General features: G+C 36.9%; 1 protein-coding gene across 1 annotated transcript in view; it reads left to right on the top strand.

Annotated features, from left to right (window-relative positions):
• Positions 1-15,900, top strand: part of CDC73 (cell division cycle 73) — a 96,301-nt gene that overhangs the window by 70,757 nt on the left and 9,644 nt on the right. The window contains exons 11-13 of the mRNA XM_015869437.3: positions 6,609-6,666; positions 9,313-9,348; positions 9,665-9,752. Of these exons, the coding sequence (XP_015724923.1) occupies positions 6,609-6,666; positions 9,313-9,348; positions 9,665-9,752 (182 nt within the window). The remainder of the gene's footprint in view (positions 1-6,608; positions 6,667-9,312; positions 9,349-9,664; positions 9,753-15,900) is intronic.

The raw sequence follows: 15,900 nt of genomic DNA, 5'->3' as shown, positions 1-15,900 counted from the left end.
AGAGTTCTATTACAGCATAGCCTAGTTGAGGAACAGAATTCAGAGTAACAGAGGGGAGGCTGTAAAGAGCATCGTAGGTTTGTGTTGCGTTGAGGCTTTGAACAGCATCGTCTACATTTAATCAGTTGCTTGGACTTTGATTCAGTTTGGGCATTTTGGAAAAGTTTTCTGACGAGCACTGAGGATCCATCTGTATTCATTTGGGCACCTGCAGAGCTTTTTAAAAATAGTAAAAAAAAAAAATAAAAAATTCTTCTCACACAAAGCCCTTCATGAGTCTTTCCAGAAGCTACAAAGGAACGTTTTTGAAGTCTTTAAAGCCTTTTCCTCTGCTAAGTTCTAACTCACAGAATGCAGGTGTGAGTGGGATCTTCTCATTGCTCCATACTGAGCAACTTTCATGTCCATATGACAGTTCCTCTTGATACCATTTCAAGCATGATCTGAATAGCAAAAGTGACGTTGTTTTCTGTGTTTGGTACTTACCCGTTAGCAGTGGTTTACTGTCAGTAATTGTTTGAGCCCCATATTTGTGAAACTGTGGGTGTAGAAATGTTTCATGAGTGTCTGGCTGATACTTTCATCTAGAAGCGATGTTGGAACAAGAGATAGATGAATGTGTGAGTTTGAAAGTTGGAGACTAAACCATAAGCAAATGGTAGTAAATTGATGTCTATGCACTTACCATCTCTGTTGAACTGATGTGATGATCTGATGTTAACATAAAGAAAGTAAGTAGTGTATTATCTTTGTACCTGACTTTCTTAAAAGATGAAAAAGTCCTTTTGTTTTCATGTACTTGTCACAGCTTCTATGGATTGCCATGTAATATACAAGAGGCCAGCTCAGATAATTAAACCAGAGAATTCTAAGCAAAATTAAGATTTTGGTGATAACCTACTTTTCATTCACTTGAAGGGAATGAGTCATTTAAACATAAGCAAGTACATAATAGACAACTCTTTGATTCAAAGGAGAAATGTAACCCACCATAAAGTTCTCTTTACAGAGTCTGTTAGTTATGAGGTTTTTGATGAAAATTGCTTTTCTTCTGAAAAAGGAAGGTGTGTTTCTCATTTCACTTCTGCTCTAAGTTGGTATTCCAGCAACAACAGAGTTGCAGTTACTTGACTGAAGTAACTTCACATGGAAATACTTAATTTTGTGCCAGGATAAAGATGGGAGAACTTTTGTCATGCTTCACTGAAGATCGAGACCATTTTGAAACCTCAGCTTTAGAGGGTAATGCTTAAGTCTTAAGGTATCTAATAATTGTTGCTTTTACAGCCTCTCTACAGAAAAATCTCTGTTTTTTTTTTCAATTAGGTTGTTTGTATGGCATTGTTGTTGTCAGTTGGTCACCAGTCACTATCATTTTCATTTGGGTTCAGTTGTGATTTGAGTTACTTAGTTCTGTTTTCCATGCAGAGTGAGCGTATTGCCTGTGCAGAGTATTTATAAACTGGAGGCCTATTCATTCACTTACCTTTTCTTTGTTGTTCAAAGCATATTTTGCTGAACCTGGCTGTGACATACACAAAGTTGCAGTAAACACCTGTTGTTTCTTTCCCTGATGCTGATCTCCGGGCCTGACCTGCTACTAAAAAAACTCATTAATCCTGACTGCTGCAGTGTCAATCTTTTAGAATTTGAGTCACCTTTTAGCTTTAATTTATAATGCACTAAGGAAAAAAACACCTTTGTTAAACAAAAGCTGAACTGAAATGCTGTGGAACATCCAGTGCTAATGTCTTCAGATTTCAGTCAGTTCTTGATGATATCACCCTGGTTTTATTCTTGCTGCCCTCCCTCACCAATCCTTTTCCCTCTCCTCCATCGTTATAATGCTGTACTCATTCAGCAGAGACTGTCTACATCAGATTTTCATGGAGTCAAGAAATTTCTGTACCTTAACATTGCTTTCAAAGCACAGCCTCAACTTTAATGAAATTTGCCTTATCTTTGTAAGAAGACGAACATGAAGTTTTCTTTCTTGAAACCAGTCTGGAGGATTGGCAGTCTTCCATTGGTATTTTTCTTTATGCTGTGCTTGAGAAGTCAGGGTGCTCAGTGTAAGCTGTTTACTTACTAACTTTGACTAACCCCTTTTGTCTAATGTCATGTGAGTTTATTAGTTGGCAAAGCAGTTGAGGCAGCATTATTACTCTCCATAGGCAATCTGTATCCTGGTCCTTTGGTAGATAATGGTGTGGTTTTTTTTTCCTCTTTCAAAATTAATTCCATAGCAATAGCTGTACTTCCGCTTCAATTTCCCTCCTATTTTCTTGGTTAAAAGCAAGTAGAAACAATGTAGGTAGTTGAAATGACCCTTTTATTAACATTGCAAGCATTGCAAGTTAAAATGGCTGTGAGGTTAGCAGCATTTGTACAATAGTTAAGATTGTGTTAACAAATTACATTTTATTTTACATCATCGTTTAAATTTAGAGATGCAGCTTAAAAACTTGCAATTTGTTATTAAAATATCTATCCTGGGGGATTCAGTATGCAGATCTGTGTGCGTAGAAATGTGCAAATGAGCTATACCAGTTTCATGTGTAAATAAAACCATGATGAGAAGCGCTGTCTGAACTTAAAACATTACTATAAAAATAATTACTATAAAAATCCATTGATGTGAATAGAAAGCTTGGAGTTGTTAGGAAGTCTGTAGAGGCACCTCAATCTGATCATTTGGTTTGGTTCTTTGGAAGATTTTCTTTTCAAGGGTTTTACATTTTTAGGAGAAAACCCTACATTTTTCAGAATCCAAACTATTTATATGAAGACAAATAATTCGATCAAGCTTAAAGTAGAACACACAGACCAGGTGTCAGATGCGGGTTTTTGAAACCATTTAATAGTTTTGACTGTTTGTTGTACATTAATGATTTACTCCAGAGTTAATCTGTAGAAAAGTAGCATTCTTTTTAACCTTTGCAATTTGTTTAGGACAGAACATGCTAAGAGTTTAATTACCAAGGTATACATTAGAAGAATTCTGTTATTCTTCAGACTGTGAGCTTTTTCCTTTTTTGCCCCTACTGGAATCTGGGTTTTTCACATATAGTAACCTGATTGTATTCATACCTGTGCAGTGGTTTGTTGTAAAATCCCATATCTCTAGTAAGTGAGATAGGACAATGCTTAGTAGCAGAAGGTGTATGCTGTGGTTGAAAGAGTTATTAAGTAGGTGTTTTGCAGGTGTCCATCAGGGTAGGAACCATTAATAGCAAAGCAGAGTGAATTTCTATGGCAAGTATTTGCAGTGTGTTGTCTGTAATTGATGTAATGAAATCCAGGTCAGCTTTCAATCACTGTTCTCCTTATTTCATTCTATATCTGGTATTTGTTCCCATCATGTAAATGCTCATATATTTAATATAAATCAGAAGAAATGTATGTCTTTATCTATGGTAAATTAGCAAAACTAAACCAACTGAGGTGCTCATGATTAGAATGCCGTGTTATGTGGTCATCTTACAGATTTGTTTTTTCACGTTACATGGTTTTGTTACTAAATGAATTTCAACTTATGAATATTCACATTGTTCTCCTTGACGGTCTCAAATGGCTTCTGCATAAGAATGAGGTATGTTGTCTTTGAGCAAAACTGTGAAGTGTTCGGAAACTTCGAATTGAATGCTCTTTAAATAGCAAAACAGTGACTTCTGCTGCTCAGGGTACAGCTGCACAAACAAAAGCTGCCCTAATTAGAGTTGGAATTTGCAGTGTGAAGTTACTTAGAAGTAACTTTTACATTAAAACTCCACATTAGTAATGTGAAATCTTTCTGTGCACTCACTGGGAAATAAGCTGCTGTATATACATAGAGTATGTAAATGAGAAGCTGCCTCAGAATAGCTAACAGGCCATAAATTAACAGCTGCACATGCCATGTGTGGTTAAAGAACCCACTACGATACTTTCTCTGTCAACTCTTTTTTTTCTGCTCTGAGAGTAACCATAGTGTGTAGGTCTCTGAGCTTGTATTTGCCCTGTAAATGGAATATGTATCGTAAATCTATGCTTTGTCATGGGAAAAACCTATACCTTCATATAAATGCTCTTGGAAAGCTTTCATATAGTATTTAAACTCCAATAATCTTTGTTTTCAGGACAGTGTGTAATGGAAGCTGATGACTTCCTCATAGGAAGCATTTGATCTTTCTCCTGTCAGCTGTCAGTGTTATGTACTTCTGTCTTATCTTAATAAATGATTTTTAAGAAGAAAAGCATACAAAGTATAGGATTAAGTACTAGCCTCTACAACTGCATTGTCTGTGGTTTTAAATGTTAGAAGATGGTGATTAGGCCACTTAGGGTAATAAGGTGCAGCGATGTTGTAAAATCAGTTGCAAAGGAAGGATGTTGCAGCTCCAATAGGTGGGAACTGCTCAGTGTCTGTGCTAAGAAGACATCAGGAGCTGTAAGCTGAGGTTTGTCCATGAAATTATCAGACTGAGCCAGTGATTTACAAAACTAGAAGTTATGACCTCTGTCATTTATTGATCCTGCAGAAATGGTTCATACAAACAAAGGTCACAGACGTAGAGTTGGTAGATGTGTTTAGTGTCTACTCATCTAAATGGCTGCGTGTCCCGCCATTAATCAGACACTTTCACGATACATTTGTGGTTGTATTTATTTCAGTTGTGTTCTTAAAGCCCCACTTTATCCTTTTAGGCTTCTGTGCTGTTGTTTCCATCGCTGGCTTTAGAGATGGTAATTCAGAAAAAAAATATGGGGAGGAAAATAAAAGATTGTAACTTATTTCATTAGATGGGACTACACATGGTCTGGTGCAACACAGCTCATATGGGAACTAGTGCAAGACTTTGTGATTATGATTCTCTGCAAGGCTGCAGGAAAACTCAACTGTCTTTGACACAACTCGTGTTTCCTACCCTTCAAAGTAGGACCTGCAGGTCTGTTTATTGCAGACACTAAGTTGGTGAAAGGGGAGGCAGAGAAGTTGCAGCAGAGACTCTGGGGGAGGAAAGGCAAGTGGGCATGTGGGACTACAGCCTGCAATAGTTAAATGTGCAAACAAACTAAGTTGGATTTAGAAATATGAAACGTAACATTATGGGAAGTGATGTTTTGGTAGCTTGCAGGTTTTCTTTCCATTTTGTGTTGCTCTGACTTCAAAGAAATGTCATGGGAGAATTCTTGGTATGTCTTCAAAATGTGTAATCAGTGCTCTGCAGGAGCAGCCTTTTCACGTAGAAAGTGCTATTTTTCTCTAGAAACAGATGCAAAATTTCCATTTTCTTGGCTGAAAGTAAGGTGATATAGATTTAAATAGCAGTCGGTTCTCAGTTGCAAGGCCTCTCTCATAGGTAGCTTTTGCTGATGTTCTTCCTTTAGAATGCGGTGTTTCGATTTTTATCATTTTCTGAGTAATTACTGTGAAGGGACAGTGGCAAAAATACCTTTCTTTGGATATTATAACGGTAGGTCTTAAAATAACAGGTACTGACTCAGGTGTCCTACATAGGTGTTGGTATTTTAATAATCAGAAAAGAGGACAGCAAAAAATTAGGATTCATCTTTTTTTTTTTTTTTTTTAGCCAGTGAGGGTTAAGTCCTTATGCAGAAGATAATTAGGAGGTTGCTGAGTACGAAAGATTGAGTTCTAACCTTCATGGTGGATATTGCAAAGCAGCTCTTGTGTTAGTTTAGTCATGAAACTTGAAGTTCCTTGTGTGTCGCCTCCTGCTTATTAGGTTTTCAAATTCTGAATTACAGAACATACTGTAAGTCTACATAGATATAAGTGTGCCATACTGGAGTCACTTGAAACAGTTTTTTTTCTATGACAATTCAGGTAACGTGAAAGCAAGGATGCATTTTAAGGGTTTTCTGTCAGCCTCCCATATTGCAGTGGCTGGAATGTACACAGCCTTTGTGTGTTTTTGTTTTTTTTTTTAACAATATGTTTTATTCAGGTGAGATTTGAAAGAAGTATACAAGAGCAGAATTGTTCTTGCAAGAATTTTATGTTGCTTTGCATCCAGATATGTGATTTCACTTTTCTCTTATGTGGTGCACTAACTGCAGAGTTAACAAGAATAAATAGCTGTACAGGTCTTTTGTTTGTTACATTAAGGTAATTGGATAAGGCATGAGCAGAACCAATTATCATGAGAGTGCTATTTGTGGTCAGTAAAACTCTTGATGGCAGGAATGCGTTGCCATTCCTTGATTCTCGTTTTCTATCTCAGAGTATATGCGTATCTTGTTTAAAAATTTCTTTAGCCAATTCCTTATAGCTACGTGCAAACTCTATGTGAGAAGCGATCGTGTCTGAAATGTAATAGTACTATAAATGGGAAATAATTCTGTGAATGTATTAAAAAGTTGTTTTAGCATCTGATGGTTAAAAGGTAAACCTATAAAAGTTTACAAGGTTGTCTCTTCTCCACATCTAAAACAAGATCTATGAACGATTTTGAGTATGTTCAGTATTTTCTTCCTCTCTTATAATGGGAATACATTGCTCTCTTTTTTTGTGTTATATCCTCTGTAACTCTGTGTTAGTGGAAAAATACTGTACCTGACAAGATGGCCAGCGGTTAATGTTACCTCTTCTGTCTTCTTTAAAGGAAGGTGCTTCTGCTCGAAAAACACAAACACCAGCAGCACAGCCTGTACCACGACCAGGTAGGCTGACATCCTTTCATTTATGCTTTTATTCCAAGTAAGTATGAGCTCCAGAAGAGTTGTACCTAAAATTTTGTTTAGCACGAGAATGAAGTGAGGGTTGGCTTTGTGGCCTTTAATTGCATGTATATTGGAAAGAACAGATGACTTATTGGTTAAAGTTATCCTCGTAGTTGGAGAATTGTAACGATCTGGTGCTTGTGCTCATTCAGTTCACTGTTTGCCCAGTCATCCCCTTGAAAGGATGTGATAGTGAAATGGGAAAGCTGAGTGACAAACTTCTTGCTTATAAGTCTAATAGTTCACAAAGAAATACTGAAATATATAGCAAGAGCTGGTTAATATCTCAAGGACAAACAACGTAAGCAGAAAAATAAGTCTCAGAAAGAGATGTATTATTTCTTAAAGTAATATATCAGATATGTTATCTGAATGCATTATCATTTAATGTATTACCATTACTTGTTGATGCATCTTAACATCTGATTACAGTAGAGCTAGACTCTTCAGCTGGATTTTCAATTCATGGATTAGTGGACTTCAGTTTTGTACATGAAACTGAATCTCAAATTCAGAGTTAGAACGATGTAGGTATTTTGGTGTGCTCTAATGAGAGAGAGATTTGAGATGAGTTTAAGTGTACAAACAGACTTTGTGTTATGGTGGAAGGAAGGCTACTATTAAAGAAAAAGTCACTTGTAGTTGTTATAAATGTGTTTGGGAGGGGTAATTTGGTATTGGTTTGGTAGCTTTCTTGGCATTAATTTTGTTTTTAAATTTAAGCTTCCTTTTCAAATGGATGCTGTTTCTTTTTCTATAAATCATGCTAGAGCTTGTGTTGTTTAGACAGTGCTTTGACTGTGTGCCTTGGCCACTCCCTAAGGTTTATTAGTAGGATTTAATGATATAATTCAATAATGTGATAAGACAAATTCCCTAAAATGATACTAACACTGAATGTTTTCAGCATTCCTAAATGGTGTTGTGCACAGATACTATGATTCTGTTTGCTTATTTGGGTACCAGAAAGGTCATACTACCTGTCATACATATCTTGCTGGCCCTGTTGAGCATAATAATGTAAATGGAGTTGACAGACAGCAGTATGAAAAGGGTAGAAGAAGCAAGAGCAGAAGCGTGACTGGATTGTCACAGGACCCTACTGCGAGTTGTAGTTTCATGTGCATTCGCTGGTAGAAATGCATTTTAATAATTATACTGATATTGCCTTTCTCTGTGGCTGCTCTGATCTGTTAGCTTGCCTCCATACTGCAACTTGAAAATAGAATTAAAAAAAGAGGTATCTGAAGATAATATATTTCAGATAAGAATTTCTCCTGCCCAGTTCTAGGGGAATTTGGAGATACTCCCCTCAGGAAAGAGGGCGGTAACAGTGATCCAAGTATTGAAAACGTGCAGTATTTATGAGGTTGATTCATTGCATATGGAAGAATTAGCTGAATTGTCCAAAAACAGTTCTAGAATACTCTCTTGAACAACTATATATCAGATTTACAACTTTTTTTACAATGAGGACATAATTACTTTGAAAAATATAATACTAATAATGAGTACATAAAGTTTAAGTAGTTCAAGACAGTATCACCAATTATATCTCAGCATTTGATAGTGTTGGGAAAAGATAATTGAGGATATGGTCTCAATATTTCAACAATGGCAACTTCTTTTGTGAATGTTTATGGTATTCTAGCCAGTTTCTGGAACAGTTGGTCATAAATAAACATGAGCAAATTGGTGTTATGAAATTGGAAGTCAATTAATGAAATGTTGTTATACATAGTAGCAGTTGAGAGTTGATATACACAATCTTCATCAATTCTTCTACTACTCACCATTTTCTAGTTTTGTGAATTGGGGTAAGAGTTCTTTTATTTTTTTAAGGTTAGGACTCCTGAAAAGTGTTTGAAACTAAAGCATTTATTTGGAGAAGCCAGGTTATTTAGTTAACAGCACCCAAGTGAAGAAGCACACATGCTTTGCTGCTGACTTCAGGCTGAAGCATCTCTGCTATTGAAGAGATTCCAAGCTGCAAAACTTGGAATGACTAAAATGGAAACATTTTATGGGGGGGAAGCTCAATTGAGGGGTTAAAATTGCAATCCAAAACTAACTTGAATAGGACTAAAATGTCAAGCTTATTGGAAGTTCTGTGTATGTTAAGGGTAGCTATATCCTGTGGGCTTCATCTACCACTACTACTAATGAAAAGGTGAAGATCTGTGAAGATGATCTTGTGAAACATTACTCCTGTTGGCGGAGCACAGTTGAGCTTGGGATCCTTAAGCAACTTGCTTGCACATCGCTGGCAACGTTTTGACACTATCATGTCCTTTGTTCTTGAGGTGGATGGAGAAGGATGACTGGTTGTTTTAAAAGTAGAAGAGATTGACTCAGTTACACTTGCATCTGTATTAGGTCAAAACTGTTTATCTTCTGAATACTGGGACCCCAATTAAAAAGCCCTTCTTAAACTTTGTGTTTTGCATTCTGAAAACAATCTAGTGACTGTAGTGTGACTCCTGCGGCTGAAAACATTGAAGTGTGGGATAAATATTGAAATGTTTTGAGTTGCAGCATTTGTATTATATATTAGTCATTCTGTCATGTATTTTACTTTTTTCTCAGTTTCTCAAGCAAGACCACCTCCAAACCAGAAAAAAGGTGAGTCATTTCTGGTTACACGGCCCTTTTTGTTTTTGTGTGAATTGCGCCCACTCTTTCTTTTGCTGGATCCACAAGCAAGCAGAGCTGTGTTTTGCTAAACATGGTGTTACCATTACTTACAGACTCCTGGAGACTCCTGTTAGAGGAGTACGTTTTATTTGGTGAATGAAGACCTTCAATTTAGATAAAATGGTTTTCCCTGAGTATTTGTCTATAATTGTGGTCCATTAAACAAGAGTTTTGGTTTTATGTACAGTTCCTCTAATTAAAAAAAAAAAGTAAACCAAGAAATACAACTTAATTATCTCTACAGGATCTCGAACTCCCATAATCATTATTCCAGCAGCCACGACCTCTTTAATAACAATGCTTAACGCAAAGGACCTTCTGCAAGATCTGAAGTAAGTAGCTGATTAGAACATACTGTATAACAGTTGTTTTCAGATATAAAGGTATCTGTACCAAATTAATAAGTAATCAAGGGGAAGTATCTACTGTCTCCTATGACAAACTAGGTTTACAGACTAAATTATAAAAAACCAAGTAGTGATAAAAATGCCAAAACTTTATTTCGGAATATTTACACAGTTGTGACCTGTGAGCCAAATCAAGATGGAGAAGATCTTGCAGTTCAAATGACAATTGTGGTTTTCTTTTACGTAATGCACATGCATGTGTGTGTGACTGAAGAGTGAATGCCATGGAAGAAGGCTCAGAGAACATGGGAAAGGACGATGTGTTCATGCAGCTCAGAAGAGAATGTGGGAAATAGCCACAGCTATTGTATAGGAAAAGGGGTGCAGAGAGTGGCTTTTGGTTTAGATCAGTGCCTGTATTAGCTGAGCAGATGAGCCAGCTGTGTTAATGGCTTTCTCTGAGGTGATCAATAGGTGATACTAACTTCGTGAGAGAGCTAGGCCACCAGGGGGAGGCTATGTATGTTGCCTAACCTAACATGGAATATAAAAGCTGAACAAGTGAGAAAATCAACTTAGAACAAGCCTGAGATTTCTTCAGCACATATATTCTATCCCAGTGTCTAGGAACGCCCAGTGCTGTGGCAGTTATCAGGTTGTGACTCTTAATGGGAATCCATCTACATAGTCACCTAAGTCAGTATTGCAGTTGCTGTATCACACGTATATTTTTATTTCAGTGTACTGCTCTATTGCTCTGTTCAATTAAAATTCCATAAAATGTCAAACATATGTTCATATATGTAAATGAAATATTAAATACAACTCTTCTGTTTTGGAATATCTGGTAGACCCTGGTCAGAAAGGATTGGGTTCTCACATTGATAGGCACTTAAGATATACCTGAGGATGAATGATGTTTACTATAAGTTCAGTAATAATGGGACTTTTATTCAGCACAGTAATTGTAAGTAAAAGCCTATAGAGCAACTTGTGACAAAGGAAGGGTAGCAGTAAGACCAGGTGCAAATGAGTGCTGCCATTTATAGAGTCTAAATCATTGTGTACAGTGGTAGGTTAGGGAGAGACTGCAGTTAAGATTGAAAAAGAGAGGTAGAAAAGTGGGATTTTTTTTTTTTTTCATGAGTAGAACATAGCCCTGGTCTGAGTGACAGTTGGGATGAATTTGAAAAATGGGAAGATTCTTAAAACAAAAAACAAAACAAACCATGAAGAAAGGATTAGAAAGCTTGTGCTGGTTGTGAACAAGTTGCTTGACAGCAGTAGTGAAATTAAGGGGTAAGAATTAAACATTAGAAGGAGATGAAGTTAAATGATATACCAAGCACAGTGTATGCAGGTATAAAATAAGAGTAGATCACTAAAAATTGCTAGCTCAGATCATAGCCAGTGTTCGTATGCTGGGATCACTTACTGTCAAGGACAATGAATGGTTGGACAGGTCTGCTCAGTTTTTCTTTGCCACTATCACTGCAATGTCTTTGAAATTACGCTTTCATTGGCGTGAAAAAAATGGAGACTGTCTTATTTTTCTTTTTCTATTTTTTGTTTAGCAAAGATTATTGAATAAGAAATGACTCTGCTGAAGTGATAGGCATTCTTCTTTATAGTTCACATACAGCAAAAATAATTATAAGCTGTATTCAGGGATGTGTATTAATGAGTTGCTAAAATCTGTTTGTTCCAGTGTAGTTTGCTAGGTTATGACAGTAAAGTAACAGCTACTGTTGCTTAACTAAGCCTACTGAATCCAGAAATTTAATTAGTTGTGGCCAAGTGCAGTCAACGTGACAATCTGCTTCCTTAGTGGAGGGGTAAAAGTTGGTATTATGGCTTTTTATAAACAGCGTGTTCGAGAGACTTTAGTGTTTACAGTTACCTGTCTGTTAGTACCGGATCATTTCTGAAACAATCATTTTCACGGAAGTATGCAATTATAGATTCTCTTTGCAATGATAGTCTGTTTAAAAACTGGAGAGCTCTTCTTCCACCTTCACCTTTATCCTGCAGTGAGACTTCATACGCTTACTTTTGAGAAATAAACTGTCCTTACTGCAGTTTTAAGTTTTTACTGGAGTCAACTTAGAACGTTCCAAAACAGCTTTGTGAGGTACTAAGTGCCTTCTGATCTCCAGCTATTTCCAGTTTCTAGATGCCACGTTTCATCACAGGTCTGGTAGGCATACTGGACTCCTAGCGTGTCTTCTGAAATACTTAATCTGAGAGGTTTGCTTTTAATGTTATAATTTAATGTGCAAGCAGATACTGGGCTGATATAACTATGTTGACAGGATGTTTGATTATGTGGGTACTTAGTTTAAGAAACAAAGCTCTGTCTTTACACTTGACAACTTTCTGGCAGATGAATAGCTGCAATGGAATATAGCCTGTGTTTATCACATTTGAGTTTGTCTGTGTTGGGAAACCTTCATTGTTTTCAGCTTTTGGGGGCACAATTATGGTTAGGGTTCAACAAAACTCCTGCAGGGAGGACTGACCATTAGAGTGAGAAGAACTTGATGCAAGGAAGAGAAAGCAACACCAAAAATGAAGTTTAAGGGAACAAAGGATGATGCTCACATACTTAACAGGTATCAAAAGCAAAACAAGGAAGCAGAGAGTGTTAACGAACGAGAAGTGCAATAGCAGAACTCAGAAGAACAAAATATTGGTTTCACTGTGGCAGTTCCAGCACTTAGCTAGACAGTGTGCCATCTGGCCTGCAGTTTTTGTATTCCAATTGAATTAGTTTGTTTAGGAAGGGCTGCAGGGTTTGTTCCTACTACTCAGATACACACAGTGTGAAACTAGCCTTGATGTAGATATATATCTCTATATCTATCTATCTATCTATATATATATGTATATATATATGTATGTATGTGTGATGATTTTCCAAGGGAAATAGTTGTATGATTTCTGCCCTGATTCTCCACCTGCTATAACTCTTTCACCACTTTCAGCTATGTGTGATAGGAAAGCGGAGATTTGGAAGACAAATGTTATTTACTGCAAATTGTAGAATAATTAAAAATAAAATAAAAGGAAGTTGCCCACACAGAAACATCCAAGATTCTTCTCTTATGTTTAACTGTAGTTACATGTATTTATTTGATAAGGAAGCAGATTACACAGGAAATAAAATGAAGAGCTAAAAAGTCTGGGTATGTCTAACAAGCTCTGAAAGTTTATCGTTTGACCCTTTGTCGTAGCAACAAGAAAAGGCTTTAATTTTCAGTATCTGTAGTTTTGGACAGCTAAAAATGATGTGGCAAATGAAGCCTGGGAAATTCTTGTTCAAGTGCAGTTCCTTTTACTGATCTATATGGCCTGAAATTTCACTGAGATTTATCCAACTTTAATATTGAGCAAACTGTCTAAAGGATTGTGCAGTACAAAAAATGATTTATTCTCTTGTGAAGGTACGTGTGTAAGGCTTTTGGCTCTGTAATTGAGTATGAAATTTTGAGAGAGTTGTAAAAATAGGCCTCAAATAAATGTGTGTTATGATAGAGTCAGTTATTGTCCAGTGTTGGAGTTGCCTTATTCTCTGTTCATGTATTTATAGTGTGCCGAAATTGTGAGACGGAAAGTGTTGACCTGACCTGAGTGAAAGTGTTTAAGTTAATGTTAGCAACCGATGTGAGTTCAGAGCCTAGATGCAAGCAGATCTGGCAGTTAAGTTTAGAAGTCTTCCAGTTATCTTCTGTCATTTGGTCCTGTTCAATTGCTTGCCTATTACCAGAGTAAAGTGACCTGCTCTGTGAAGGAATGCACCAGTGATGATGTGAATGCTCACTTTGGCAATTAGCAGTGAGAGAATTGAGCATTATTAATTTCCTGGAAGAGATATGAAGCTGAGTTCTAAATAGAGATGGGATGTTAAATTTTCCTTGACTAGAGAACAGTAAAACATAGAAGAAATGAAAATGTATGCTACTGTGCAGTCAGGTTTCCGGTACGTTTCTATCATACTGAGAAATGATGGAAAAGGGGTCAAGTAAAAAATATGTCACCACTAGGTAGAGTATTGTGGCAAAGAAATCCCAATAAAATATGATATTTTTGCTGTTTTCTGTAATGCTGAGATTCAGGTTTCTTTCATACAGCTATTTATGATTCTCTTTTGTTATGTATGCTTAATCTGTGACAGCTTTGCTCCAGAGTCCTTGAGAGACAAGCGTGTATTTCATAACCTTCTTTTAAGTTGTACGTTATGCCTTTATTCTGTGCGTACATGTATGTAATCATTTCAATGCTTTCTTTACAATAGGCACCTTTTTTACTCTTCCATTTTGTTGGAACAGTATATTTCATTGATTTTTTTGTCATCAAATCATACAGATAAGCTGTTTGTTCTGTCTTGGCGATGTGTTCAAAACCACAAGATTTATGTAGCAAATAAAATGAGGGGGTTTATATCCTGGAATATGCAGGATTAAGATGCCATTTGGTTGGGCCTCAGTTACATAATGCAGTTTTTAACTCTCCTTGAGGTGGAGAACAACTGTCAATAAAAGATGAATTCTTAAACATTAAAAACTAGAAGTAAGATAGAAAATAGGTTTATCAGCCAATTTTGGAATGTCTCGGATGTGACTTACGGTGTTGAAATTGCTAAATTTGTAGAATGGCAATATTGCTTCTTTTCATCCATGTTTGTCTCATGTGACAGAGGTGATTAGGTTTATTATTCTCATTTTTACCTCTTCTACTAAGTTTGGAAGCATAGAGCATCCTAAATTTCATGTGATTGGTGATTGCCCACCCTCTAATCTGTCAAGGCTTCTGCAGGGTGCCTCAAAAGTGTCAGCAGCTACTCCCAATTTATTATCATCTGCACATTTAGTATATACTCAAGTTCTACGTTCAGATCACTTTTGAAAACACTAAACATAACTGGCCCTAAAATGGAGACTGGCCTCCAGCCTGATGTAACCCCATTTCCTATACTCTTCCAATCTGCTGGAGAAGTGTTCACCCATCGCATTGTGTTTTTTATCTATGTGTATGCTATATTATGAGAAGCAGTTATCAACAGCTTAGTTGAAATCCAGGTGATGGTACCTACTGGCCTTCTCTTGGTCAGCTGGGCAGGTAACCTCGTCATAGAAGATGATAAAGTTCTTAAGCAGGCCCTTCCCCTTGTGAACCCACAATGGCTATCACTGCTGACTTCTTCAGCTTTCAGGTGTTTTCCAATAACTCTCAGATAATTTTTTCCAAATGAGACTATGTTCAAATGAGACCGATAAGCCTGTTATCACTAGGGTCTTCTTTCTTGCCCTTCTTGAAAACTGGGGCTACATTTACCAGCCTCTGGTCCACTGGACTCTCCAAATCCCAAGGACTGTTGAAAAGTAATTGAGAGAGTTCTTACAATGAAATGGTTCAGCTATTAGTACCCTGCGATGAATCCCACTGGGCCCCATAGACTTAAATGCATCCAGCTGGAGCAGTTTCCTATTATTTAGTGTTGGCAAAACAAAACTTTCAACATGTTGTCAAGGCAGACTTTTGGGCACATTCATGATTAAAGCTGCTTTTCACCACTGAGTTTTTAAATTAGCATGCTTGGTGGAGTTGTCCGAAGTAAACCTGTGTTGGATGTTTCAGTGCAGAGCTATGTGCAGTGTGTAGGTAGACAGATAATCTGTAGTTCATCCTGTAACAGCTGCCATGCTGTTTTTGTCCTTTCAGTGGTAGATAACTCCAGTGCTCAGGTCAGTTACTGGTAATGTTTTTTGATAATTTTCCAGTATAGTGCTATGCATTTGGAGATGCATACTTCAAAAATTGATTGTGCCAATCTGTTTGTGAAGTAATGTTAAATCCTGAATAGTATAGAAGAGGTTCATCTGTTTGTCATCTTTTCTAGTAAGGAAAGTAAAGTATTTTTGCTAGCAGGTTTTTACATGGCAGTTTCCACATGCTGGTTTAAACAATGATATTACGTCTGTAACACTTAACCTTATTCCCCCATGAAATGCCTCTTACGTTAGCATAAGGAAGAATTTTCAAGTGAATAATGAATATTCCTTTTAGTTGACTTCCTTTCTCTCTTTTCCTAGTAATTTGAAATGCAGTCTACCTAATGTTTAAGCTTATTCAA

Source organism: Coturnix japonica, chromosome 11 (assembly GCF_054131305.1).
Source record: "Coturnix japonica strain WE chromosome 11, WE-NBRP24, whole genome shotgun sequence".
Classification (NCBI taxonomy): Eukaryota; Metazoa; Chordata; class Aves; order Galliformes; family Phasianidae; genus Coturnix; species Coturnix japonica.
This window is presented reverse-complemented; position numbering and strand designations above follow the sequence as displayed.